General features: G+C 49.8%; 2 protein-coding genes across 4 annotated transcripts in view; both read left to right on the top strand.

The window, feature by feature from the left end:
- The window catches only part of Lrrc8a (leucine rich repeat containing 8 VRAC subunit A), a 30,588-nt gene extending 25,661 nt beyond the window's left edge, over nt 1–4,927 (top strand). Inside the window, exon 4 of the mRNA XM_005085484.4 lies at nt 2,998–4,927. Within this exon, the coding sequence (XP_005085541.1) occupies nt 2,998–3,273 (276 nt within the window). The 3' untranslated portion in view covers nt 3,274–4,927. The remainder of the gene's footprint in view (nt 1–2,997) is intronic.
- A 143-nt stretch (nt 4,928–5,070) lies between these two features.
- Nucleotides 5,071–21,418, top strand: Phyhd1 (phytanoyl-CoA dioxygenase domain containing 1). 3 transcript variants are annotated; one of them, XM_040745059.1, is made up of 13 exons: nt 5,071–5,364; nt 6,581–6,685; nt 8,268–8,346; nt 10,448–10,606; nt 13,709–13,784; nt 13,934–13,981; nt 15,898–15,953; nt 16,159–16,221; nt 17,285–17,306; nt 20,382–20,510; nt 20,597–20,713; nt 20,810–20,939; nt 21,036–21,418. In XM_040745059.1, exons 1-13 carry the CDS (start codon nt 5,219–5,221, stop codon nt 21,079–21,081), a joined length of 1,176 nt encoding a protein of 391 aa, XP_040600993.1. In that variant the 5' UTR covers nt 5,071–5,218; the 3' UTR covers nt 21,082–21,418. The 3 variants fall into 3 exon arrangements, with proteins under 3 accessions (XP_040600993.1, XP_040600994.1, XP_040600995.1); XM_040745060.1 differs by lacking the exon at nt 20,382–20,510; XM_040745061.1 differs by lacking the exons at nt 5,071–5,364; nt 6,581–6,685 and adding an exon at nt 7,335–8,031.
- Nucleotides 21,419–23,650: the final 2,232 nt, after the last annotated feature.

Genomic DNA, 23,650 nt, shown 5'->3' with positions numbered 1-23,650 from the left:
CGCACTCATTTCCCTGCTGAGAAAACTAAGTTGCTCTTTGGGAACCACAGCCTATGAGGTTAGGGTCCAAGACTGAAAAAATGTCCTGAGTTAGGAATGCTGGAGATGAGAAGAATTTCTAGTCCAAACTCTGTGTTTCAAAAATGAGAAATGGGCGGGGTGGTGGTGGTGTGCGCCTTTAATCCCAGCACTCAGGAGGCAGAGGCAGGTGGATCTCAGTGAGTTCCAGACCACCTTGGTCTACAGAGTGAGTTCCAAGACAGCCACGACTACATGGAGAAAAACTAAATAACAAATGGGAAAACTGGGCTAGGCAGTGGTGGCGCACGCCTTTAATCCGAGCACTTGGGAGGCAGGCAGATATATGTGAGTTTGAGGCGAGTCTGGTCTACAGAGTGAGTTCCAGGACAGCTGGGCCACACAAATGGGGAAACTGAGGCCCAAGAGGACAAGAGACTTCCCTCCTGCTCTGGAACAGAGCACTGTATTCGACAAATCAAGATGTGGTTCCTGTGTGAGTGGCAGCAAAAAGCAAAGCTTGCATCCTCTTTCAAAAATGGCCACGCAGACAGGGTGTGTGTCACCTGTCCTTTGCAGAAAAATAGCAACAGTGGCAGAGTCACTGAGAGCGGGCATTGTGCAGCCTACCCAGTCCCTGCTTGGTAGTAAGGTCCCATTCTCTACCTGCCAGTTCTGTCAGGCATGGTAAGGATCCCTAAGTCTAGCTGACTGCCCACAGAAGGGCAGGGCAGAGGCTGCCATTCCTGAGGCTCTTCTTGCATGCCCAGGACACCAGGGATGGCTCTAGTGTAGCTCCATGATTTCTCCCTTCCTCATTCATTGCTGTGCGTAGTCAACAGCATCGCTTCTGACCCAGGTTCAAATCCTGGCACCATCTTCTACATGCTCAACTTCAAGACAAGTTCCTGTCTTCAGTCATCTGTTCTCTCAATAGGAAGCATTCACAGGTCATTTACTGGTAGTTTTGGACACTGGATGGGTTAACAGTATCTGTGCTGAGAGCTAGGAAGATGACTCAGAGGTTAAGAGTAGTTGATGCTCGCCAGGCAGTGGTGGTGCACGCCTTTAATCCCCGCACTCGGGAGGCAGAGGCAGGTGGATCTCTGTGAGTTCGAGGCCAGCCTGGTCTACAAAGCGAGTTCCAGGACAGCCTCCAAGACAATACAGAGAAACCCTGTCTCGAAAAAAACAAAACAAAACAAAAAAAAAGTAGTTGATGCTCTTCTAGAGGACGTGAGTTAAATTTTCAGCACCCACATCAGACTGCTTAACAACCACCCATAACTGCAGTTCTAGAGAACCCAGCACCTATCCTGATCTTCTCAGGCACTGCCCAGTGTAAATAATATTGTTTTAAAGGGGATGGGGGTGGCTGGAGAGATGGCTCAGAGGTTAAGAGCACTAGCTATTCTTCTAGAGGTCCTGAGTTCAATTCCCAGCAACCACATGGTGATTCACACCATGTGTAATAAGATCTGATGTCCTCTTCTGGAATGCAGGCAAACACTGGGACAGAACATTGTACATGTAATAAATAAATCTTTAAGAAAGAAAGAGCTGGGGCTAGAGAGATGGTTCAGTGGTTAAGAGCACTGACTGCTCTTCCAGAGGACCTGAGTTCAAGTCCCAGCACCACATGGTGGCTCATAACCATCTATAATGAGATCTGGTGCCCTCTTCTGGTGTGCAGGCAGGAACAATGTAAACACAATAAATAAATAAATAAAAAAATAAATAAAAATAAAAGAAAGAAAGAGCCTGGTGGTAGTGGCACACACCTTTAATTCCAGCACTTGGGAGACAGAGATTTCTGTGAGTTCTAGACTAGTCTGGTCTACAGAACGAGTTCCAGGATTTGTTAGTGAGACCCTGTCTCAAAACAAGTAACCAACAAAAAAACAGGGACTGGAGAGATGGCTCAGTGGTTGTCAGCACTTGTTGCAGAAGACCTGGGTTTAGTTCCCAATGTTCACATAACTCTAGCTTCAGGATATCTGATGCCCTCTTCTGGCCTTCATAGGCACTAGGCATGCACATGGGTGCACATGCATGCATACATGCAGTTGAGGATTCATATACATAAAAATAAGTAAATTTGGGGGGAATGGAGAGGTGACTCTGAGGTTAAGAGTACTTGATACTCTTCCGGAGGATGCAGATTCAATCCCAACACCCACATGATGGCTAACAACTATCTATAACTCAAATTCCAGGGAATCTGGTGCCCTCCTCTGGCTCCTGTGGCCACTGCACTCATGTGCTATACAGATATACGTGCTGGCAAAACAGCCATACACATGAAAAAAGTAGCTCAGTGAGAACAGCATCTGCTGTCAACCCTGACAACCTGAGCTTGATCCTAGGGACCCACACAGTGGGAAAGAAAGAACTGGCTCCCACGAGTGTCCTCTGACCTATGCACGTGCGCGCATGCGTGCAATATAAATCTTTAAAAAAGCAAAGCAGTATCTGTGCTGAGTAAGCCTACCTTGTGGTAAGCTGCACATGGATATTGTCTGTTCTTCCCATGTAGACAAACAGGAAGTGCCGAGTGCTTGGTGCTGGGCCCCTGCACCCTTGTTAGCCCTGGGGCCTGACAGGTAGCGAAGGCATGTCCTGGGAGGAGGAGTGATCTAGCTGGGATTCCGGCCCTGGGGTGTGGAGGTGAGTTGGGTAGCAGTAGCTGCAGGCCGCTATACCTCTCAAGGGCAGGTACTGGGTAGACCTACGCTTCACTTATAGAGCCCCCAGTCCGGGAAATGACAGACAGAAGGATTAGAATCGTGAATGTTGTAGGACCCAGGAGTCAGGATGGCTTCCTGAAGTAACTGCAGAGCAATACCTACATACGGGTAGCTGTTGGCCAGATTTGGGCCCACAGTGAGGATTGTCAGGCTGCAGAGAAACTGAGTGTGTGAGAAAGACGACGCCCTGTCCATCCATACACCTCACCTGGCCCTTTGCTCCTTCCTGCAGATTGAGGCGCTCCCCCCAGAGCTCTTCCAGTGCCGGAAGCTGCGGGCTCTGCACCTAGGCAACAATGTACTGCAGTCACTGCCCTCCAGAGTGGGTGAGCTGACCAACCTGACACAGATTGAGCTCCGGGGCAACCGGCTGGAGTGCCTACCCGTGGAGCTGGGCGAGTGTCCACTGCTCAAGCGCAGTGGCCTGGTGGTGGAGGAGGACTTGTTCAGCACGCTGCCGCCCGAGGTGAAGGAACGGCTCTGGAGAGCTGACAAGGAGCAGGCCTGAGCGTGTAGCAAGGACCCTCAGCGTGCCCTCAGGCCAAGTGGGCAGTCCAGCTCTCCAGGACTGCTGAACAGCCAGCTGGGTCCCTCCAGGCAGAGCCCGGGCCAGGCATGAGCTGGGCCAGGGCAGAAGACAGGAACTGAGGGGCTGGCCCCTTTTCTCCCTCTGGGACTCATATACCCAGGGCAGGCACTTGCCGGAGACTGTAAACTCTGAGACTACTCTCAGAGGACAGTATTTGGACAATCAGGGTCTTCACCCTGGAGGCCATCTCTGCCTCAGAGGCTGAGCCGGCACCAGAGGCCCAGGGACAGTAACTTAGATCTGGGTATTTATTTTTCTCTCCTCCCATCTCCTCCCTCCAGATAACTTATACATTCCCAAGAAGGGTTATCTCTGTGGGAAGTGTTTAAACAGCCTGGCAGTGTTCGCCTTTTTCTTTTCGGGTGATGCTGACAGTCAGTGCCCACCCAGGCTTAGCCAGAGTTGGGTAAGGCGAGCCAGCCGCAGGACGGTGGCCTTATTGGCACTGGGCAGGGCTCTGGCAGCAAAACTTGTGGGAGACCAGGCTTCCAGGTGAAAGGGTCAGGCCTGGGGCTTGCCACACCAGTTTTGAAGCAACTAAAACAAACTTTTTTAGTCAGGTTCTTTTCTTTTTTTTTTTTTTTTTAAGCTTTGAAAATGATGGTTTGGGTATTAAAAAAAGAAAGAAAAAAGAAAACTTAAAAAAAAAAAGACACTTAAGGCCAGTGAGTTGAAGTCTCAGGGTGGGTGGTATTTCCCCTTCAGCAAAGCAGCAAGACATTGAACGAAACTTCCTGTCCCTGTGGTGTGGGCCAGCATGTCTTCCAGTTTGTCCTGACCTTAGTCCAGAAGTGTTGTTTGTTCTTCTTTCCTCCTGGGGCAGGCAGGGCTTTTATTTTTGTTTACTTTTAGTTGTTTTTTTTTTTTTTTTTTTTTTTTGGTCTGTCCTGTTATTTTTTTCCTCCTCCATGGGTCTTGGCAAGCACCCTTTTCATGGCTGCCAGCCAAAAGGAAGGCTCTGGAGCTGCCAAGAAGGGAGGAGACTTGGGCTGGCTAGTCCCCAGATGAACGGTGCTCCTTCCCTCTCACCACCCCCACGATGCCCCTCACGCACAGTGTTACGGAGCCCCAAGCAGCTGATTCCCACAGACTCTATCCCCACATCATGGGTTTGCTCAGTGCCACCACTCACCTCTGCTGCTGCCTACATTGGCTCTGTCCCCATTTGGTCCTTCGGGAAGAACAGACATTTAGAGGCAAGTTGGGCACGGAGAGGGCAGGTTCCCCAGTTTTTGGTTCCAGGCTAGTCTCCATACTGGGTACCTGGTTTGCACACAGTATAGTTAGCGCCTAGTGGCGGCAAGCCACTCTGCTTTAGATCAATCACTAGGGTCCCCACTTTAGAAGGGTCCTCGCCTTAGATCAATCACATGGACACTAGGGCACGTTTTAGCGTCTCATGTCTTAACGATTACATCTGTCTTTCCGTCCATTTGTGTTTTCTGCGTCGTGTCATTGGATGTAACCCTTGGAAATACTGCACACTAGCCTCTGACAACCATGAAGCAATCCGTTACACATGGATCTGACTTATGAACTCGGTTCAGATGTCAAATAAATCTATAACACAGTTGCCTTTGGAGATCTCCATGCCATAGAGCGCGGGTCTGTCCCCTCACTCCTCTGAGGTGTTTTGATCTTGGATGACTATTTTGTTAAGGAACCGTCTCTTGGGCACCTGCAGTAGCTCTGCTCACCTCTCTGCCCTGGGAAACTCATAGTACCTTTGAGGCAGTTGCTGGATGCTGTGCACCTGTGTGCTCCAGGCATGGTTCCTGACCCAGAATCTCGTGGCCAGTGCATTTTCTGTTGTCCCAGGCCCTCATGAGCTTTGATTGGTTGGGGCTGGGAGACATCATCTGGAATGGGAACCAGTAGCCAGAAGTCCATGTTCCAGCCCATCTCTCCCCTCTGTGGCCTCCATATCCCCATCTGTGCCATGGGCATTTCCGTCCTGCTTTCAGAAGATGCTTGGGGCTGCAGCACCCAGGAATCCACGGTTCTGCAAAGGTAAGGCTGGCAGTGACCAAGGGAGGCCTTCCGATCTCAGCACTACTGAGTCTTTTAGATCCCTTAATTTTTTGTGGGGGAGGGGTGCCGGAGAGATGGCTTAGAGGTAAAGAGCACTGCCTGCTCTTCCAGAGGACCTGAGTTCAATTCCCACCAACCACATGGTGGCTCACAACTATCCATAATGAGATCTGGTGTCCAAGCATAGAACACTATGTGCATGCATGATAAAAAAAAAAGATCCCTTAATTTTTTTGTTTGCCCTGTCCCCTTGGTTTCTTTTCTTTTTTCCTCTTTTTTGTTTTTGTTTTTTTGGTTTTTACGAGACAGGATTTCTCTGCATTGTTTTGGAGGCTGTCAGTCTCACAGAGATCCTCCTGCCTCTGCCTTCCAAGTGCTAGGTTTTCCTCTTATTTGTAAAATTGGAATAATAGTGGCATGGGCAGGCTTGTTTGAAGGAGCCATGGTTATATAATGTCCACTTTCTATTCTCCGTGGCTGTAGTACCTAATAATGGTTTATGGGTGGGGAGGACAGGGGAGGCATCACTGGGAATGGAACCCAAGACCTTGAACATGCTGAACAAGTGTTCTTTTCACCCACTGAGCTCTATTCCCCCCTCAGTCCTGGGTGAGCTATGGAGGAATGCTTCCTTAGGTTCACAGTTGCAGAGGTTAGAAGTCCAGGATCTCAAGGCTGTATCCAGTGAGGGTTTCATGCCATTTCCTAGCATCACAGGAGTTGGGATCTGGAGGGCTAACCTGTTGGCCAGGAGAAGCATTAACTCACTCATGCCAGTGGACCCAAAGGCTTCCTACTCTGCTCTGCCTCCCTGTGGTTGTTGAAACCAGCCATGCACCACAGTCACAACTGTCATCTGAGAGGTCTGCAAGCTGACTCAGGAAGGTTGCCGGAAGACAAGGCCAGTGTGGCTACATAGCATGGGCCAGCCAGACCTATGGAACAAGCAGAGAGGGCCATTTTGAGGGTTTATCAAAAAGTCAAAATAAGTAGAATTCATTTCTTATAGATGGATTTGGGGCTTCAAGCCATAGTCTGTGGCCCCTCAGCAGTCCCCCACCTTCCTTCTGGACCATGTGCCCATCGTGAGGGCTTGCACCAGGAACCTCTAGGTGAGGACGGTTTTAGTGAGGAGCCCTGAGTTGCTTGGACAGTTCTGGAACTGACTAGATAGCCTGTCTCCCTTGCTCCACAGGGACCAGCCCCTCAGATCTGAGCCAGCGCTCCCTCTACCTCCGCCCTGGGGGCTGCTAGCAGACAGCGGGCTCCACTCACTGAAGAACCTCTTTCATACCTTCAGGTGGGGAACTTTCTGCCCTGTCTGGTCTGGTCTGGCTGGTCTGGTTCCCTCCCCACCCTGTTTCCACCCTGGGGTAGGGGTGGGGATTGGGAGAGACCCTCAGGCCTGTAAATTCCCCAGCCCCTGAGAATTCAGTCTGGAACTGGTTAGCTTCTGAGGAAGAATGATGCGGAAACACAGCCCACCCTCCCCTCAAGGCCAGCAGAATGACTAGAACTGAGGCTCCCTGTCCCACCCCCCTCATCCCTGCCTCTCCATGCTACCTGAAACCACGGTGGTGGCCTAACCTCTACTTACAAAAACAGCTTAGAAAACTTGGAGAAACTGGAAAATAGTTTTAGAAACAAAACACTTCCTCCCCCTTCAGGACCTCACCCTCACTCTGCCAGCGTTGGGTGAACCCCTTGGGAGTCACCTCCTAGGCAATAGCCCCAGGTCTGGCTTCTTATCAGGCTTGTTGTTCACTGGGGTCCTGTTATCAGCGACTGCAGAAAGTAAGGGCTGACTCCCCAGCGCCTGGCCGAGCCCCTGCCCCCAGCCTTTGGTGAGGTCCCAGGCCACTGCTGGCTCAGCAGTAGGGGCCCTCTCCACTTGTGTTCCTGGAACTTGGTTGGGTGTCTGCTTTTGCTCAGCGGTTGCATCAGAAAGGACTAGTTCTGCGTGCCCTGCCTTGTGACTCTCCCTGCTCTGTCTCCGGGGCCTTCCCCAGCCCGACCCAAGAGAATTTCCATCAGCCTCGGGCCAGTGTACACAGTCCTCGCTGGCTTTCTTGAAGGCCACACAGCCTGGACAAAGCTGCAGCTCCCAGGGTTGTGGCCCAGAAAACACTTGATCCGGAGCCAAGGCTCTCCACAGCTGAGCAGTGTCCCCTCGTTCACTCCTGAGACACTCTGTCCCTTGGCACCAAAGCACCGTTTCTGGGAAGGCCAGTGGACAGCTTTTTAGAGCTCAATGCCCCTGTCAGCTGCAGAGCCAGCAGGTGGTTCTGACTATCCTGCCAGCCCCTCTGTAGACACCAGCCATCCTGGGTCTGAGGCTGGAGAGCAGAAAGCATTCTGAGGCCCCAGGACCCCCTCATCTGCCCTCCCTCAGAGTGGCTCCAGTCTTCCAGCATCTAGAGGGCTTTAAATCAAAGCTGGAGCACACAGCCTAGCAACTCTTAGGCCACTCAGTCCCACACACCCTGCCTCAGTAGATTCAGATCCCGTGACTGAGGACTGAGGAACTTTGCCTTCCTCATACTAACGGTGACTTCACTAACCGTCTTCTGCCTGCCCCACGCTAAGTAACAATCCCCAGTACCACCCAGGAGAGAAACCGGAGGGATCAAGGGAGAACAGGTGAAGGTTAGTCCCGGATTAACTGGAGGCTGGGCTGGTGCAGGGAGAAACCAGGTCCACTTCAGAGGTCAGAAATGGTGGGGGAGGGGGGAGGGATGGGACTGGGAGCTGCATGGAAGGCACAGACAGGACTGGGCTGGTGGGGAGGGTGGAGCTGTAGGGTGGGCTGTTTTCTGGGTAGTTAACAATTAAGCCCTTCTGGGCCTCCTCACTGGTCTCTTCCTGAACTTTCTCCTCTCCAGTCCAGGAGTCAGCACCCTGAGCCAGCAGTGTCTTGCAGTAGTCCCCATGGCCTGCCTGAGTCCCTCACAGCTCAAAAAGGTAGGGGCCTGTGGCTGGAGAGGGTATAGACCTCTCTAGTGACCCTTGGATTTAACCTACCCCTGACATTTCACAAAGGAGAGAAGGTTCCCAGGGCATAAACCCTAAATTCTGTGTACATGGCCTGAATCAGAGATCACAGACAAGCACCCCCAGGTGGGGTGTGGGGGGGATTCAGGGTACGGGGTAGAGAAGCCAGAATTCAGATTAGCCAATCCAGCCAGCCCTGGAGCCTATCAAGGAAGGCAGGAAAACATGGGACAGGCCAGTAGGTAGGTCAGTCCATTACAAAAACCTATCATATAGGGGTTAGGAGTTAGAATACACACGCTTTAAAATACCCACCCATGGATTCATATGCCAAAACTGTTAATGTTTTAGATCTAGCCTTCCTTTGGATCCTTGTTTCAAAGTCCCTCCTGGAGCTGTGTTTGTAGCTTAGTAGTTGAGTGCTGGCTGGTGGCCCTGTTAGATTCCACCTCATCCCCCCCCCCCACACCTACACTCACACCCTAGTCTCTCATGACAGCTGCCACTCTTGCCTCAGTTGTCAAACTTATCTGTGGCTAATTACTCACTGGAAGTCAGTCCTTTTTCTTATCTCGCAGTACATCCGGGGACAGAGCCCCTTGTCAGTATCACCCCTCACCCAGTGTTTCTCCGTGTAGCCTGGGTGTCTTAGAACTCACTATGTAGATCCAGCTGGCCTCAAACTCGGAGATCAGCCTGCCTCTGCCTCCGGAGTGCTGGGATTAGAAGACATGGGCCACTACACCCAGCTCATCTTTGCTTCGGACCCTTAACTTTGTTTTGTTTTCCTTTTCAATGCTGGGGACGGAAGCCAGGGCCGTGGACGGGTTGGACAACCAATCTACTTCCGAGTGACATTCCAGCCCTGCAGATGCTCTTTCTCACCCGTACGTTTCTCTGCAGTTCCGGAATAAAAAGACAGGCCTACGTCAGAATGAGCTGTCTGTGTTCACCAGCTTCCCACTAGACTCGGGAGGAAGGCCATCTCTGTCCGCCCCAGCCCTGCCTCCTTCCGGTTGGCTCCTCCAGCCCTCTCCTCACCCTGGGCCCCATCCCTTCCCAGTTTCTCACGTTCTTCCGGTGTCCAGAGGCTTTGCATACCCTGTTCTCTGTCTGCAATGGCCCTTCCCTGTCTCTCCGCCTCCCAGTATCCTGTAGAGTATCCTCAGTAGATGCTCTGCCTTTAATTCTCAAGCGTGCCCCTCGCTCCCTGTACTCAACATAATGTGGTATGGTGTGTTTGCCTACCAATCAGTGACTTTTGGGTCCCCATCACTGGACTGAAAACTGTGTGAGGGTGGCTTGTTCGTAACCACATGTCTATCCTAAAACTGTCTCATACACACTCATGCTTAGTCAAGACTGGACAGCCAGATATGGTGGTGCACACCTGTAATGCCAGCATTCAGGAGGCTAAGGCAGGAGGACCATGAGTTTGAGGCCTCCCTAAGCTGCACAGAGACACCCCCACACACACACACACACACCCCCGTCTAAAAGGAAGCAAACAAAACAAAAAAAAAGAAGGGGGCTAGAGAGGTAGTTCAGTGGTTAGGAAGTCTTGTGCAATCATGAGGATCAGGGTTTGAATCTCAGCATCCACTTAACCTGCACATGCCTGTAAGCCTGCCTTCCGGGTGGACGCAGGAATGCTAGGGTTTACAGGCTATCAGTCTAGTGAAGAAGAAACAATCCCAGGTTCAAGGAGGCTGCCTTCCTCAGGAATGGAAAAAGGCTCTGCACATGCATAAACATGTACACCTGCAAACACACACACACGTGTTCTGTACTCAGACACATTTACACATAAATGTGTAAGCAAAAAAGATTGTATTTCCATATGTCCCAAACCCGCTGGAGTCCAAAAGCAGAGACAATCTCCCTTCTCTTTCCTCTCTAAGATCTAAGCAGCCATATTGACTGTTTGTTCACTGAGTACCAGACACACATATCCAGGACAGGGGACAGAGCAGCAGCAGGACGCTGATCTTGGTTCAGGTTTGCGATCAAACATGGATCATAAGGAATGGGGGAGGGCAGAGAGAATCCCTCGTCTCGTTTCTGCCTGCAGTTTCAGGAGGATGGGTTTCTGCTGTTGGAAGGATTCTTGACGGCCGAAGAGTGTGTGGCCATGCAAGAGAGGATTGGTGAGATTGTGGCTGAGATGGACGTCCCTCTGCACTGTCGGACAGAGTTTTCCACCCAGGAAGATGAGCAGCTTCGAACTCAGGTGGGTACCGGGGTCCATGAGGATGGGCATCTGGTTTTTTTTTTGTTTTTTGTTTTTTTTTTGGTTTTTTCGAGACAGGGTTTCTCTGTGGCTTTGGAGGCTGTCCTGGAACTCCCTTGGTAGTCCAGGCTGGTCTCGAGGCATCTGGTTTTTGATGGGAGCTCAGTGCCCTCCTGAGGCAGCAGCCTGGATGGGAGGAGCCTAGGCCACAGGCTTCTTCTGATAAGAGATCAGAGCTCAGCCATCTGCATGCGGGGTACCAGCCTATGGAGCTATGCTGTGTCACTGCTCACTATGAATTTACGTGATAGGATCATTTTGACTTGGTCATGGGAAAAGCAGGGCTTTTCCTTGGGTAATACTGGTTGCTCCAGCCACACAGTTTGTAGTTGATAAGAGCCAGGACTTGAATCCAGCTCACGCGGTGCTGGGCATTGACCTGCTATGGTTCCTCAAGTTCTCCTGCCACAAAGATCCTTCTGTGACCAGAGTGAGCCGTGAGATTCTGATGGACCACTCTGGGGTGAGTCATCCTCTTGTCAGACTAGGAAGGCCAGTTGCTTTCCCCAAGCCAGTTTTATTAACCCTCCTTGATCTGGCAACAGGGCTCACTCTAACTGATGTCAATGAGCTTCTGCCATCTTGTGGGCATAAACAGAATTACAGCATCCAGAAGTGCCTTCCCCAGGATAGGGGAGGGTGGAGTCTTCAGAAAACACATTACAGCCTAAATTTTTGAGTTTTTTTGTTTGTTTGTTTCCGCTTTTATCCAAATAGAAGGACACACACACACTCTAAGGAATGAGGGGGCTGAATTTTGTCCTCTCCCCCAACTGTCTTCTGACTTCAACAATCAGTAGATAGCAGAGATAAGAAAGTTGAAAGGAGAAGGGGGGGGGCTGGAGAGAGGGCTCAGTGGCCGAGACCACTGACTGTTCTTCCAGAGGACCCAGGTTCAATTCTAGCTCCTACATGGAAGCTCACAGCTGTCTGTACCACCAGTTCTAGGGGATCCAGTACCCTCTACAGACACATACATTTTTTTATCTTAGGGGAGAAAAAAGGGGGTGGAGGGGGGAGAGAACTGGGCATGGTAGCGCATGCCTTTAGTTCCAGCACTCAAGCGGCAGGGGTAGGTGGATCTCTGTGAGTTCCAGGCCAGCCTGCTCTACAGTGTGAGTGCCCGCAGGCTCCAGTGGGCATCTTAGCGGTGTTCTTTTCTCTGGTGACACAGCGCCTTCCTCAGATAAAATGTTTGGTCGTTTGAGTGACTGATTGGTTTTTTGAGACAGGATTTTACTGAGTAGCCCTGGCTGTCCTGGAACTCACTCTGCAGGCCAGGCTGGCCTTGAACTCACAAAGATCCATCTGCTTCCGCCATCCAAGTGCTGGGATTAAATGTGTATGTCACAAACACCTGGCTTTGCTTGTTTGTTTTCAGATAGGGTCTTACTCTATAGCCTTGTCTGTTCTGGAATTGGCTATGTATCCCAGGCTGGCCTCGAGCTCACAGAGAACCATTCTGTCATTTTGAGCTCAGGACTCCATAGTTCATATAAGATACTAAACATAGGGCTGGAGAGATGGCTCAGAGATTAAGAGCACTGGTTGCTCGTCCAAAGGTCCTGAGTTCAATTCTCAGCAACCACATGGTGGCTCACAACCATCTGTAATGAGATCTGGTGCCCCCTTCTGGCTTGCAGACACACATACAGAAGGAACACTGTACATAATAAATAAATAAATCTTTAAAAAAAAGATACTAAGCCGGGCGTTGGTGGCGCATGCCTTTAATCCCAGCACTTGGGAGGCAGAGGCAGGTGGATCTCTGTGAGTTCGAGGCCAGCCTGGTCTACCAAGAGAGTTCCAGGACAGCCTCTAAGACAATACAGAGAAACCCTGTCTCGAAAAACCAAAATAAATAAATAAATAAATAAAAATTTAAAAAGATACTAAACATATAAAATAGGCTGCCAGTGTGTGTTTTCTTAGTATGTTTAAGGCTAGGAAAAGCTGTACAAGTGGGCAGGTGTTACTGTGACAAAACCTGGCAACCAGGAGGATAGATTTATTGGGCTTACTGTTTCAGATGGCTCAGTTCATGATCACTTGGCTTCATGGCAGGGAGGTCATGACGGAGCAGAGCTGCTCACCTCATGGCAGCTGGGAAGCAGAGAGAGTACAGAGAAAGGGTCTGTGGCAAGATGTTCCTGTCTTAGTTAGGCTTTACTGCTGCTGTGAGGAGACTCCATGACCACAGCAACTCTTATAAAGAAAACATTTAATTGAGGGGGCTCACTTAGTAGTTCAGAGGTTCAGTCCATCATGGTGGGAGCATGGCAGAGTGCAGGCAGACATGACACTGGAGAAATAGCCAAGGGTCCTACACCTGACTGGATAGTTTCTGAGCATATGAAACCTCAAATCCCACCCTCACAGTGACACACTTCCAACAGAAGGTGTGGCCCAGATTAAAGGTGTGCCCTTTATCCTCAAAGTCTGGATTAAAGGCGCGTGTCATCCAGCCTCCTCTAATAGGACCTCACTTCCTCCAACAAAGCCTAATAATGCCACTCTCTGAGTTTATGAGGGCCAAATAAATGCATGGGACTTCTCTTGCCTCCATCTCTGGGGCTGGAGAAATCACCTGGAAGTTGCTTTGTTCAAATAAACCTGTTCTTTTGCTTTTTCAATCTGCTTGATGTGATTTACTGTGTTGACGGAGAAACCTATTATCGGGGTACAGAAACCCTACTACTGGAGAGGTGGAGACAGGTGGATCCTTAGGGCTTGCTGGCCTGTAAACTGAGTTTTTCTGTACCTCAGCAGTCCCTCCCAAATAACCACACAGACACTTACTATTAATTATAAATGTTGGGCAGATAGCTCAGGCTGGTTATTAGCTAACTCTTACATTTTATTATTTTTTTAAATAATTTATTTTATGTACACTGTGTGTACCTCAGCGGTCATGTTTGAGAAGCCCCTGGGGAGGGCATCTGTAGTTCTGTGGGGTGGGCTGCACCTGAATCTACTCCTCTCTTTGTCACACCCAGCTCTGTTCCCAACCATTCCCTAGTCCGTCTTATGTCTCCTCCACAGGGCAACACAGACTACTTCTTGAGCAGTGGTGACAAGGTTCGGTTCTTCTTCGAGAAAGGCGTTTTTGACAAGAAAGGTCTGGAGCGGGGCTCTGGGGACATGAGGGTGGGTGTGGCTGGATGAGGGTGGCTCCTCCTGGGGCTGAGAGGGAGCTGAGACCAGTCACCTGAGGAAAGCTGGACCCCAGGTCTTCTGCCTGCCTTTGTCTGTTTCTTTGTACCACAGGAAATTTCTTGGTCCCTCCAGAGAAATCTGTCAACAAAATCGGTCATGGTAAGTACAGAAAAGAAAATATGGCATCTGAGATCTGAAGAGTTTAATCAAGACCAGAGCCCACCATAAGATGGTTTGACCACAGGACAGTGGTGATGCACCCTTTAATCCCAGCAGTGGGGAGGCAGAGGCAGGCAGATCTCCATGTGTAACGTGTAGTCTTCCCTGCCAGATGCCTGGGCCCTGCCACAGTTGCAGTCCCCAAATAACACACAAGACACTATATTAATTATGAAGCTGTTGGCCATTTGCTTGGTTTCTTACTGGCTAGCTCTGACTTAAGTATTTAACCCGTAGTTGTTAATCTAAGTATTTCTCTTACCGGAGAAAAGGGTCCGTACCTCTTACTCCTCTGGCGGCCTACATTGTGTCTGCCTGTGTCTCTCTTTCCCAGAATCCTCCTCGACTCCTAGTCCCACCTATCTTGCTTCCCTATTAGCCAACAATGCTTTATTCAAACCAATCAGACGCATACTTATAGAATGACATCTCCCAACATCCATGAGTTCGAGGCCAGGCCTGGTCTACAGAATGAGTTCCAGGACAGTGAGGGCTGCACAGAGAAACCTTGTGTGGGTTGTCAGGCTTAGTAGTAAGCATATTTATCCACTGAGCCTTCTCACTGGCTCTCTTTTTTTATTTTGTTTTTCCTATTTTTTTTCTGAAACAGGGTTTCTCTCTGTAGCTTTGGAGCCTGTCCTGGAACTTGCTCTGTAGACCAGGCTGGCTTGGAACTCAGAAACCTCCTGCCTCAGTCTCTGGAGTGAATGCAGGGACTACAGGCATGCACCATAATACCTTGTTCATCATTACCATTTCCAAGAGTATAACTCAGTGTCATTAAGTGTGTTCAACCCTTTTTGTAATAACAATTGCATATGCTTGCAAGGAGTGGTTGTCTCATGCTAGGATCTGGACTGCTGTTGCACATTGCTTGGTCCTGAGCCCTACAACATTCCTGGGGGGTATAGCTGTTCTTTGCACCCCCATTTTATTTTATTTTATTTTGGTTTTTCGAGACAAGGTTTCTCTGTGGCTTTGGAGGCTGTCCTGGAACTTGCTCTGTAGACCAGGCTGGCCTCGAACTCACAGAGATCCGCCTGCCTCTGCCTCCCGAGTGCTGGGACTCACCCCCATTTTATAAAGGAGGAGACTGACGCCTTTAATCCCAGCACTTGGGAGGCAGAGGCAGGTGGATCTCTGTGAGTTCAAGGCCAGCCTGGACTACCAAGTGAGTTCCAGGACAGCCTCCAAAGCTACAGAGAAACCCTGTCTCGAAAAACCAAAAAATAAATAAATAAATAAATAAATAAATAAATAAATAAATAAATAAAGGAGGAGACTGAGGCTCATAGGAGAGGCTTGTCATCTGAGCTCACACAGAGGAAATGGCATTGCTGAGATTGCTACCAAGAGACAGGCCTCTGTGAGTCCTTTTAACTCTGAGGTGTGGGGAGTCAAGGCTGGAATGAGGCTTTCCCGGTGGTCAGAAGGTGATGACTAAGGTCACAGGAGACTGGGGTGTGGCTCACTTGGTAGAGCACTTGCCTAGTGAAGCCCAGGGTTTTATCCCTAGCACTGTATAAGCCAGGCATGGTGGCCTGTGCCTTTGATGCTGGCACACCTGAGGCGGAGGCAGGAGGACGGGAAACTGAAGGTCATCTTCAGGTACATGGTAACTCCCAGGCCATCCTGGGACACGTGAGATCGTGTTACAAAAGCAAAATAAAACAAAAAAGGAATAAGGCCCTGGACAGAATAGGGTCAAGATGTCTGTAGCCCTTTGCCTAGTTATAAACAAGCAGAAAGTTTAGAATAGGTGGAAACCTCAAAGTGAGGCCTGAGTCTGGTGTTCAGAGTGTGGGAGGGATACACAGGGGCCCAGGCTAGCCCATGAACCTATCTCTGACCCATAGCTCTGCATGCCCATGAACCTGTCTTCAGGAGTGTGACACATTCTCCCAAGGTGCAGGTGAGTGGGGGCTGGAGGTGAAAGTGACAGAATGTAAGGGACAGATGTGGGCGGACAGCTGGCAGTGTGTGTGTGTGTGTGTGTGTGTGTGTGTGTGTGTGTGTGTGCGCGCATGTGTATGTGTGAACAGCTGGCAGTGCGTGTGTGTGAGTGTGTGTGTGTGTGTGTCTGAGAGCATGCCGGCAGTGTGGCTTTCATCTTCCAGGCTTTGATCAGAAGTTTGGGCCTCCAGCTGCCAGTGGTGGTGCAGAGCATGTATATCTTTAAGGTAAGCTCTGCAGCCTTCCCACACCTCAGTTTACCCTCTGTAAGATGACAGGCTGTTCATACACAGCATCATCTTTTTTTGTTGTTGTTGTTGTTTTTTTTTTTTTGAGACACAGTTTCTCTGTATTGCTTTGGAGGCTGTCCTGGAACTCACTCTGTAGACCAGGCTGGCCTCGAACTCACAGAGATCCGCCTGCCTCTGCCTCCTGAGTGCTGGGATTAAAGGCGTGCGCCACCAACGTCGGGCTACACAGCATCATCTTACACTAGGCCAAGAACTGCTGGAACTGTGGTCAGACTCCTGGAGGGGGGCATGTAGAGCCAGACTCTGGCTGAGGTGCTTGGCACTACATAGACAATCAATTAAAACCTGTTAGAGCCAGGTGGTGGTGGTGCACACCTTTAGTTCCAACACTCCGGAGGCAAAAACAGGTAGATCTTGGTGAGTTCTAGGCCAGCCTAGTCTTCAGAGCAAGTTCTACGGTAGGCTCCAAAGCTAAAGAGAAACCCTGTCTCGAAAAACAAACAAAAGAACCTGTTAGGAGAAGGAAGAGGGAACCCTTGTTCTATCGAACGGTCTGCTCTCAGCTCTTAAGGGCCAGCTCAACACAACTTCTCTAAGAATGGGAAAAGAGCCCCCTGCCCCTTGCAAAGGGTCAGTCGAAGCCTGTCCTAGCACTGGGATCACTGGGCTCTATTTTGTGGACTTGCAGGGTGGGTACTTGCTGCCTCAGTGCAGACCTCAAACTCCTGTTGGGTGGGGTGGTTTCTCTTTGTTCCCCTCTTAGACTGAGCATCCGCAGGTACTCAGTAGGTGGGTGCTAATGCAGGGTTGTTAAAGACAGGGCGGTGGTGGCGCACACCTTTAATCCCAGCACTGGGGAGGCAGAGGCAGGCGGATCTCTGTGAGTTCGAGGCCAGTCTAGTCTACAAGAGCTACTTCCAGGACAGCCTCCAAAGCCACAGAGAAACCCTGTTTCAAACCCCCCCAAAAAAAGACAGACTCAGGTCAAACCCCACTCCGCTCTCCTCTGTCCTGACGAGTTCTTTACCTTCTCTTGCAGCAACCTCACTTTGGCGGTGAAGGTGAGTTGAGGCTGATTTGCTGTGGGAGCCAGAAGAGGCCTCAGGCTGGAGACAGGACAACAGTGCCCACTGAGTGTTTGAAGGGAGGGAAAACACTTTCTGCAGGATCTGAGGAATGGGCGAGGACCTGGGCCAGGGCAGCCACCTTCCATCCCTGCCTAGAACAGTAGCCTGGGGGAGGGAGGGTCCCCAGAGCCCTTAGTACAGTGGTCCCAATTCCAACAGCAAACTTAGCTGGTTGAGAGCAGAACCCTTGGTCCTACTCCCTAAGATTTTTTTCTTCCCAAAGACTAGCTTCGGCAGGGGTTCAGGTTCCAAAAAGGAGGTGTGGAGTCGGCGGAAGGAGAGAAGCTGGACAGCATCTGAGGGTTAATCGGGATGGCTGCCAGCAGTGTTTATTGAAAAAAAGAATACACCTTTTATATGCTATAGTTCCACATAGGATTAAGTGGAAGGAAAGGGGGCATTGAGCTGGGGTTTGAGACCAGGATTTGAGGAATCTAGCATTGACCTTGACAACAGGCATCAGTCATCATATGTTGATGGACGGAAGGGCCACAAGCTCCTGGTGCCAGAGATAATGAGAATGACTGCTCAAGCAAGTAGGAACTTTCCTCAAGCCTCCAAGGGAATGGAGGCCCTTATCTAAATGCCTGGCCTTGGGAAAGACACTTCTGGGGACCACATACTATAAGAGCATTCTCATTCCTCCAGGGGATAAACACTGATCTTGTATGGGCCTGTTCTCTCATAACACTCCCAACAGGTTAGGTTCTGATGTCTTACGCTTTTCCCATTATACCATACCATTCTGATTTCCCTATAGTTATTAACTGAACTCCTGCCCTTTAGGGCCCTAGGCTCTGCATCTGAATTGTAGGCAGTTCATCCTTGGGGTCAGGTGTGTCAAGGAATAGCTAACTGCTGGTTTCTGTGTAATTCGGAGAACGCAATGAGATTTCTGGTTTCCAGGTGGCAGGAATTTTTTCAAAAGAGTTATTTTATTTAAAGAGCTTCTGTTTATACATTTTCACTCTTTACCAAAGCCCACACAAAATTTCCCAAAGGGAAAGGCATTAATAGTGAGAATCATTAAAAAAAAAAAAAGGTGCTGGAGAAGTGTGGTCTGCAATGTCACAACACTTTTTTTTATAATTTATTTATTCTTATTTTATGTACATTGGCATTTTGCCTGCATGTATGTCTGTGTGAGGATGTCAGATCTTGGAGTTACAGACAGTTGTGAGCTGCCATGTGGGTGCTGGGAATTGAACTAAGGTCCTCTGGAAGGACAGTTAGTACTCTTAACCATTGAGCCATCTCTCCAGCCCTGTCACAACACTGTATCACAAAGAAATAGTCGCCATGTGGCCCATACCATTTTTTGTTCAAAACAGGGAACAGGATCTTATTATAAAGCCCTGGGTGTCCTGGGTCTCACTCTGTAGACTCACAGAGATCCCCGCCGTGTCTGCCTCTCCAGGGCGGGATTAAAGGCATGCACCACCATGCCTGGCTTAAAAAGTTGGTTTTCTTTATTTTTAATTATTTATTTTTATGTCTGTCTGTGTGAGGGTGTATTCAATGGAGTTGTAGACAGTTGTAAGCTCTCATTCCCCTGGAACTGCAGTTTCAGACAGTTGTAAGCTGCCAAGTGGGTGCTGGGAATTGAACTTGGGTCCTCTGAGACTGGTACCGCGTCACTTGACACTGTGTACAAAGCTCCTCTGTCTAGTGGCTTCTTCATCCTGGGTGTGCCTGGCATCAACATAGGGAGGCTTTAGAAGTGGATGCAAATGGACTGGGGCTGTGTCTCCTGACGAATAAAACAGGAGGCTGGGGCTGGAGAGATGGCTCAGTGGTTAATAGCACTGACTGTTCTTCCAGAGGTCCTGAGTTCAATTCCCAGCAACCACATGGTGGCTCACAACCACCTTGAATAAGATCTGGTGTCCTCCGCTGGCATGCAGGCAGAAGACTGTATACACAATAAATAAATAAAATATTAAAAAAAAAAACAAAAACAAAAACCAGGAGGCTGTGCTGTGGCATAACCCTCTAGTTCCAGCTACTGGGGAGAACTGAGTTGCTAGCCTCAGCAACACACTGAAACTCTGTCTCAAAACAAAAGAAAAAAGAGGATTAGGGCTATAGGTCAATGGGGGAACATTTACCTAGTATGCAAATATGAATGTTATTCCAGTCTGGTGGCACAAGTCTATAGTCCCCGTACTCTGGAGACAGGAGGATTGTGAATACCAGGCTACATAGTTGGGCCAACAAAGGAATGTAGCGGCTTGGTCATTCATAATCAGTACCTTGCTCTGCTTATATTTCTAGCTTATGATGGTACTGGTGGACCATTTGGTGGTTTGAATCTGCTTGCCCTGGTTAAGTATGATGGCTTCAGTGATGTGACCGGGATTAAACAATAGGGTTTTGTTTGTTTGTTTGTTCTGTTTATGCATTATAAGGTTAGGCCTTGCACTAAGCAATTTTTTTTTCCGAGACAGGGTTTGTCTGTACTGCTTTGGAGGTTGTCCTGGAACTCACTCTGTAGACCAGGCTAGCTTCGAACTCACAGAGATCTGCCTGCCTCTGCCTCCCAAGTGCTAGGATAAAAGGCATGTGCCACCAATGCCCAGCCTGCACTAAGCAATTTTTAAAAAGATTTATATATTTTACATATATGAGTGCTGTCTGCACACCAGAAGAGGGTAATGGATCCCATTTTAGATGGTTGTGAGCTACCATGGGAGTGCTAGTTCTGGAATAGCCAGTGCTCTTAACCATAGACTCATCTCTCTAGCTGTCTCTCCTGTACTAGGTAATTTTAATAGGTCATTTTACAGAAGCTTCTAGCAGGCCTTTGAGGCAGGCTGTAGTTGGAACCACTTTAGAGACACTTTCAGGGATGGAATCTGTTGCCCAGAGCTTGTAGGCCAAGTAGTGGTGAGAGTTTTCACTGGTGATAGGGAGGTTGGTCCTGGGAAGGTTATGGAATGAGAACCTGGCCAAGGTGAGGTGGGGCCTAGCCAAGGGCCCCGTACTCACCCCCAGATGGGTCTATCACAGTCTTCCCTCACCAAGATGCTACCTTTCTGTACACGGAGCCTCTGGGTCGTGTGCTGGGCGTGTGGATTGCGATGGAGGATGCCACGTTGGAGAACGGCTGCCTCTGGTTCATCCCTGGCTCCCATACTAGTGAGGACTCGATCTACCTCTGCTCAGCCTTCCCAGGGAGAGGAGCGTACGAAAAGAGAGACTAAAGGCAACATGTTGGCCCACAGGTGGGGTGTCAAGAAGAATGATCAGAGCCCCAGCAGGCTCCAGCCCTGCCACCAGCTTCCTTGGGTCAGAGCCAGCCTGGGATAACAACCTCTTTGTGCCTTTGCCAGTGCGGAGAGGTAGGTGGCCATGCCTAGTTGTCTGTTTGTCCCACCCCTGGCACCCAAAGGGTTCCATGGTGCCTGCCATCTGGTAACTGGGCGGTATTCCCCAAGGGGGTCTGGTCCTGATCCACGGACAAGTGGTGCATAAGAGTGAGCAGAACCTCTCCGACCGCTCACGCCAGGCCTATACTTTCCACCTCATGGAGGCCGCTGCCGGCACTGTCTGGAGCCCAGAGAACTGGTAGGTAGCAGGGTCGGTACGTGCCTCAGAGAGCTTCCTGAGAAGACCCTGAAGCCGAGGCCCAGTGGTCGCTAAGGCCACCCTTGCACTCTGCAGGCTGCAGCCCACGACTGAGCTGCCTTTCCCTCCGCTGTACATCTAAAGGCCCTGGCAGATCTGGGCTAGTCTGCCATGGAGTGAAGTTGCCAACACCAGGGCCTCTGGCTGCAACCCAAGGGCACATCCTCCTGTATGGGCTTTTTTTTCTGATGGTGTCTGTGACCTTGGCCCAGCAGACAGGGAGACAAGAAGCAGAGGTGGCAGGGCAGCAGCCCAGGCAGGGTGAAGGGTTTCCTCCACAATTTTGCCTGTCACCTCTCTGTCCTAACCCAGCCTTCTGAAGTGCCCTCTCAGCAGTGAAAGGATCCTGGCTGAGTTCCAGTTTTCTCTTGGATGGAAGTTACTGTGTAAAGCACCGAATAAAAATGACTTAGAGTATATTTTATGTATATGAGTGTTTTATGTGTGTGTATGTCTGTGCACCACTTGTGTGCAGTGCCTGTGAAGGCCAGAAGAGGGAGTTGGATTCCCTAGAACTGGAATTGCAGATGGTTGTGTGCTGTCATGAGTCTGCTGGGAATTGAACCTGTCTGAAAGAGCAGCCAGTGGCTCTTAACCACTGAGCCATCTCGCCAGCCCCAACAAAATGACTTGGACATAGCTTCTCCATCCATCCTTCTCCCACTAGCAGCCCTGCAGAAAGCCATTAAGGGCACCCCACCCTGTCTTGTGCGGTTACACACAGTAATAGTGAACAACATTAGTGGGCACTCACTGTGCATACTTAGCAGGAGAGGCAGGGGTTCTTACCTGTGTTTGTGAACCCAGGACTTGACCAGGAAAGGGAAAATGACCTGCCCCACGCACACAAATGCTTAGTTATCCTGTCCCCTCCAGGCCTGAGTGTCTAATCTCTACCCCCTTTGTCCTCTGCTGGAAAGTAGAAAGAACCCTGGGGCTAGGAATGCAGTCTTATGTCTTGATGGCTGTGTCTGGGGATAGGAATGCAGTCTTAGGTCTTGATGGCTGGGTCTGAGGCCAGCTTGCTCTCCTCAGGCCCCGTCCTTCCTTTCTCAGGGCCTTTTCATTCTGGGTAGCAAAGGTCAATGAGGGCCTGCCAGAGTGACTCTTGTGGGTATGCTTAGCAGCACCTTCTAGAACAACTACTAGATCCCAATCCTGCTTAGCTGAAGACTGGCCAGATATCACAAACAGAGGAGTTAGATGTTGCAACCACATTGTTTTTTCTTTTTTCTTTTTTCTTTTTTTTTTTTGGTTTTTCGAGACAGGGTTTCTCTGTATTGTTTTGGAGGCTGTCCTGGAACTCACTCTGTAGACCAGGCTGGCCTCAAACTCACAGAGATCCGCCTGCCTTTGCCTCCTGAGTGCTGGGATTAAAGGCATGTGCCACCAACGCCCGGCTGTTTTTTCTTTTTAAAGCAAAAAGCTGCACTTTGAGCTCAGTTGTAGCATATTTGCACAGGGTCCTGGGCTCTACCCTCAGTGTCACACACTTTTTTTTGAGATGGTTCTGTGTACTGTTGTCCTGGAACTCACTCTGTAGACCAGGCTGTCCTCAAACTCACAGAGTTCCACCTGCCTCTGGCTCTGGAGTGCTGGGATTAAAGGTGTGTAAGGACTCATTTTTATTTTTTATGTAAATGAGTGTTTGCCTGCTTGTATGTCTGTGCATCACATGTGTGCCTGGTGTCTAGAAGAGGGTGTCAGTCCCCCTGGAACTGGGCCCTGGGGATGGCGAGTCAGCAGCTGAGCCACTGCTCCTGCCCTAACATGGAACTATCCACTGAGCTATCTTGGCAACCTTTTAAAAGAAGCATTTTGAGCAGGGTGCCACAGCAAATGCCTTTGATCCTAGATGGGGGGGCAGAACAGCTGGGAGTTGGGAGGGTAGCCTATTAGCAAATTCCAGGCCAGCAAAAACAAAAACACTGTGAGACCCTCTCTCTCAAAAAAAAGAAGATAGCATTCATGTAGCCCAAGCTGACCCTCAGCTTATTTTGTAGCTCAAGATAGCCTCAAAATTGTGATCCTTCAGCCAGGGAGGATTCTGGATGCCAGGATAAACTTGCCTCCTTCCCTCCCTACTGAAGCGAGGCCCAGCAAAGTTCTATGCCCTCAGTCACTGAGCCATCTGCTTGGCCTTGGCAGCCACATCTGAAGCTTGGGTCTAGTCCTCTACCAACTGGAAAGCCCCGCAGAATGCTTTGCAAGGCCAGGCAGGGAGTTGGTGAGCAAGCTGGTGCTCTTTCTCCAACATCAGGCCACCTTTGACACAGAGGAGAGTGAACACTGGGCTTGTTAACTTTCCATTGGCACCAGAGGAATGACCCAGTGCTCTGAGGGAAAGGGCTTGGCATTGATTCCCAGGAAGAGACTTCAGCTGGCTTCTGGCCTTGTCTCTCTGCTTGCCATGTTGCGGGGAGGCCTTAGGAATCCTGGCGTTATCTTCTCACTGATGGCAACTGCTCATTTGTTTAGTCAATGTCTACCACAGGGCCAGGCTCTGTGCAAACCCTGGGAGACATGGAGACTCAGGATGGAACTAGACAGCCTGCACCCATACCCACAGCGAACTGTTATGAATTCTCCAGGAACTTCCCAGCCTCTGTGGATCTGGACTCTGCACCAGAAGAGAGAGATACACGTTTGGC

The sequence above is a fragment of the Mesocricetus auratus genome, unplaced genomic scaffold, assembly GCF_017639785.1.
Source record: "Mesocricetus auratus isolate SY011 unplaced genomic scaffold, BCM_Maur_2.0 Super-Scaffold_100004, whole genome shotgun sequence".
In the NCBI taxonomy this organism is placed as follows: domain Eukaryota; kingdom Metazoa; phylum Chordata; class Mammalia; order Rodentia; family Cricetidae; genus Mesocricetus; species Mesocricetus auratus.
The sequence above is the reverse complement of the archived record's forward strand: the minus strand, read 5'-3'. Positions and strand labels throughout refer to the sequence as shown.